General features: G+C 48.4%; 1 protein-coding gene across 1 annotated transcript; it reads right to left on the bottom strand.

Moving 5' to 3' along the window:
• Positions 1–1,998: 1,998 nt before the first annotated feature.
• LOC106323921 lies at positions 1,999–2,805 on the bottom strand. The gene is made up of 2 exons (XM_013761965.1): positions 2,611–2,805; positions 1,999–2,538 (listed from the first exon to the last, which is right to left on the bottom strand). Exons 1-2 carry the CDS (start codon positions 2,803–2,805, stop codon positions 1,999–2,001), a joined length of 735 nt encoding a protein of 244 aa, XP_013617419.1.
• Positions 2,806–3,710: the final 905 nt, after the last annotated feature.

Here is a 3,710-nt window from a genome sequence, read left to right as displayed (position 1 = left end):
AAACGGAGTTTCCCTTAGTCGTGAAATGAGATTTCTCGGCTCGGAATTGCCAAGGGCTTTTTGGTGAGTCGCCGAACATTGTTTTGGACTTTTAGGAGTTTTAACGATTTCGGCCTAGCAGTTTGGTCAAATCTCGAAATAAATCTGATGATCGATCGATCGTTCGACGGTTTATCGAGATCAAATGCTTTACGCCGACAATTCGAGTCGTCGAAACGTTTGAGCTTTCGACTTCAAAGAAAATCGTCTGTTTTTCGAGCGACGGCGGTTCTCGATCGATCTTAAAGTAATCCTAAAGTACTTGGTCGGCCAAACCTGACTTTAAAGGATTATAAGATGGTTGAAAGCTGTCGTCTCGATCGTATCAGCTGAAGCTGTGACACGACCGAAAGTCCCCTGAGCACGAGTCTGATCAGGATATGCTCGCTAGTGGGGTGCGAGTGCTAGTACGTTCGTTCGATAGACGGGGTCGTGCTCGTGCGTAAGCATCGCGAAAAAAATTTGTACTTCTTCTCGTTGAGAGAATTTGTTTTTGTTTTTTGGTTATAGCTGGACCGGTTAAGGCTGCCTACGTACCTCTGGGAGAGGATCAAGCCATTCGTAGTTCCTTTTTTGGTGAGTGAAAGTGGCAGTGGATGCACATTCACTTTTTTTTTTTTTTCTTTTTTTTTTTGCGCGTGAAAGTGACGGTATGTCATTCACTCGTTGGTTTTGAAGTTTGATCGAGTAAAACTGACAGTGTGTTTAGTTACTCGATTACTCGATGCCTTCTCAAGAGTAATATCTTCGGAGATGCATGGAGTTCCATGCTCGGGGAACATGTTTTCCGGTTGACGTCGCGAGTCGGTAGACTCCTGGTTTGATGACTTGGGCGATTTTGTATGGTCCTTCCCAGTTAGTCCCAAGCTTGCCTGCGTTCAGCTCTTTAGTGTTTTCGAACACTTTACAGAGTACGATGTCGCCCAACTCGAGAGGTCGAGACCTGACCTTCTTATTGTAGTAGTTCTCGATCTGGTGTTGATAATTCTAGATGTGGTGCAGAGCTTGGTCGCATCGTTCTTCAATAGCGTCCAAGGCGTCGAGCAGCATGTCGCTGTTAAGCTCGACGTTCTGTCGCATTTTTGATCGGCATAGGCTGGTTACGTTCACTTAAGAGGGGGCCATGGCTTCGAATCTGTGAGCCATTGAAAAAGGAGTCGATTTTGTCGCTCCTCGAGGAGTCGTTCTGTGCGACCAAAGGACACCGTCGAGTTCTTCGGCCCAACATCCCTTTTTCAAGTCGAGGCGTTTCTTCAATCCGTCGATTATTATCTTGTTGGACACTTCGGCTTGACCATTGCTTTGCGGGTACCGCGGGCTCGACGTGTTGAGTCGGATCCTCCACCTTTCGCAGAACTTTCGAAACTTGTTTGATATGAACTGAGAGCCGTTGTCAGTCACTATTTCATAAGGCAGGCCGTGGCAACATATGACGTTTTTCCATACAAACCGTTGGACTTCTTTTTCCGTTATGTTGGTGAAGGCTTCCGCCTCGATCCACTTCGTAAAGTCGTCGGTTAAGACTAGGACGAAGCGCTTCTGTCGGGAGCTTGGCATAGGACCGATTGTGTCCATTCCCCATCGCATGAAAGGGTACGACGCCGTCATCATTCGTAGTAGCTCTGTCGGGCAATCGATTGTCGAGGCGTGTCGCTGTCATTGGTCGCATCGTTGAGCGTATGCTTTGCAGTCCGCGTTCATCGTTGTCCAGTAAAAGCCGAGGCTTTTGACTTTCAGGGCGAGTGCTCGTCCTCCAGAGTGATTTCCTGCGGCACCCTCATGTGTTTCGGCCATGACAAGGTGCGTTTCCTCGCCGTGGATACACTTCAAGAGTACTTTGGTTGCGGTCCATCGGTGGAGCTCTCCATCTAGGACGATGTAGTGGGCACTGCATGTTTTGAGCCGTCTCGTAATCCACTTTTCGGGAGGTAGCTTCCCATCGACAAGGTAATCGATGAATTATGTTCTCCAGTCGGGGGCTTCGGTTTGTTCCGTTGCGGGGTCTTCATCCATGGGGACAACTTCAGTTATGGGTTCTACGATGGTTGTTTCGCTAGATGGCAGCGCGATGCTCGGTTTGTTGATCTTGTGCATAGGAATGGTTCGTTTCACCTGATCGTGCAGTCTGCTGCCTAAGGCAGCGAGAGCGTCGGCGTACACGTTCTCTCCTCTAGGGACTTTGGTGAGTTCGAATAATTCAAAGTCTTTAGCGAGTGCTTGGAAGACTTTTTGGTAGGCTTCCATTCGTTCGTTGCGGTCACCGTAGTCGCCGCTAAACTGACTGGTGACGAGTTGCGAGTCACAGTAGGTACTGAGCCATTTTTCCTTGACCGCCTTAGCGAATTGTAGCCCTGCAATTAACGACTTGTACTCCACTTCGTTGTTCGAAGCGGTGAAGCCGAAACTGAATGACTGTCTGATTAACACGCTTGTTGGTGACTGCAGTTGGACTTCTGCTCCCGATCCTTTGTTTGTTGACGATCCGTCGACATGGAATATCTAGTTATGACTTGGGAGGATCAGGTCTTGTTTTAGCTCTGGCGAGAGCTCGATCAGGAAGTCGGCAAGGACTTGTGATTTCGCCGCCGCTCGAGTTTTGAACACAATGTTATGCTCACTGAGCTCGATAGCCCAGTTCGATAACGGTCCAGACTGATTGGTGTTTTGCTTTACGGTGCGAACGGGTTGATTCGCCATTACTTCGATCGTGTGCGATGGGAAGTAAGGACGTAGCTTCCTTGCTGACGTGATAACGGCAAGAGCCATTTTCTCAAGACTGGGGTATCGAGTTTCTGGGTTGGTCGTTCGTTTGCTCGTGTAGAAGATAGGCTTCTGTTCGCCTCGATATTCTCAGATGAGGACACTGCTGACCGCGGTAGAGGATACTGTAATATAGAGAGAGAGTGTATCACCGGCTTCTGGTTTGGATAGCAAGGGAGGAGTCGTAAGATACTGTTTGAGCTGTTAGAACGCTTCTTCGCATTTTTCGTCCCAGACGAAACGCTTATTTCCGCACAGCAGCTCGTAAATGGGGAGACATTTCTCCGTAGATCTTGAGATGAAACGGTTTAACGCTGCAATTTTCCCCATTAGTTGCTGGACTTCTCGGTTGTTCTTCGAGCAGGGAAGTCAAGTATTGCGTTGATCTGCTTAGGATACGCTTCCATTCCTTGTTTTGTGACGATGTAACCCAAGAATTCGCCTGAAGTAACGCCGAAGGTGCATTTTGCCGGGTTGAGTTTCATTCCGTACTCGTTCTACGTCTTGAAGAACTCTCTTAGATGATTCAGGTGGTACGCCGCGCGGAGTGACTTAACCAGGATGTCGTCGATGTCCATCGTGTTCTCCAGTTTGTCTGCGAACATTCGATTGACGAGTCGTTGGTAAGTCGTGCCAGCGTTCTTAAGGCCAAATGGCATTACTTTGTAGCAGTAGGTTCCCCTGTCAGTGATGAACACTGTCTTCTCTCGGTCATCTGGATGCATCATGATCTGATTGTAGCCTGAGAAGGCGTCCATGAAAGTCGGGAGCTCGTTTCCAGCAGTCGACTCTACTAGTCGATCGATATGTGGAAGCGGGTAACTGTCTTTAGGGCAGGCTTTGTTTGGATCGGTAAAATCGACGCAAACACGCCATTTTTTGTTTTTCTTCTTGACAACGACCGGGTTGGC

Source organism: Brassica oleracea, chromosome C2 (assembly GCF_000695525.1).
Source record: "Brassica oleracea var. oleracea cultivar TO1000 chromosome C2, BOL, whole genome shotgun sequence".
Classification (NCBI taxonomy): Eukaryota; Viridiplantae; Streptophyta; class Magnoliopsida; order Brassicales; family Brassicaceae; genus Brassica; species Brassica oleracea.
Note: the sequence above shows the minus strand (reverse complement) of the source record. Positions and strands in the feature narration are given on the sequence as shown.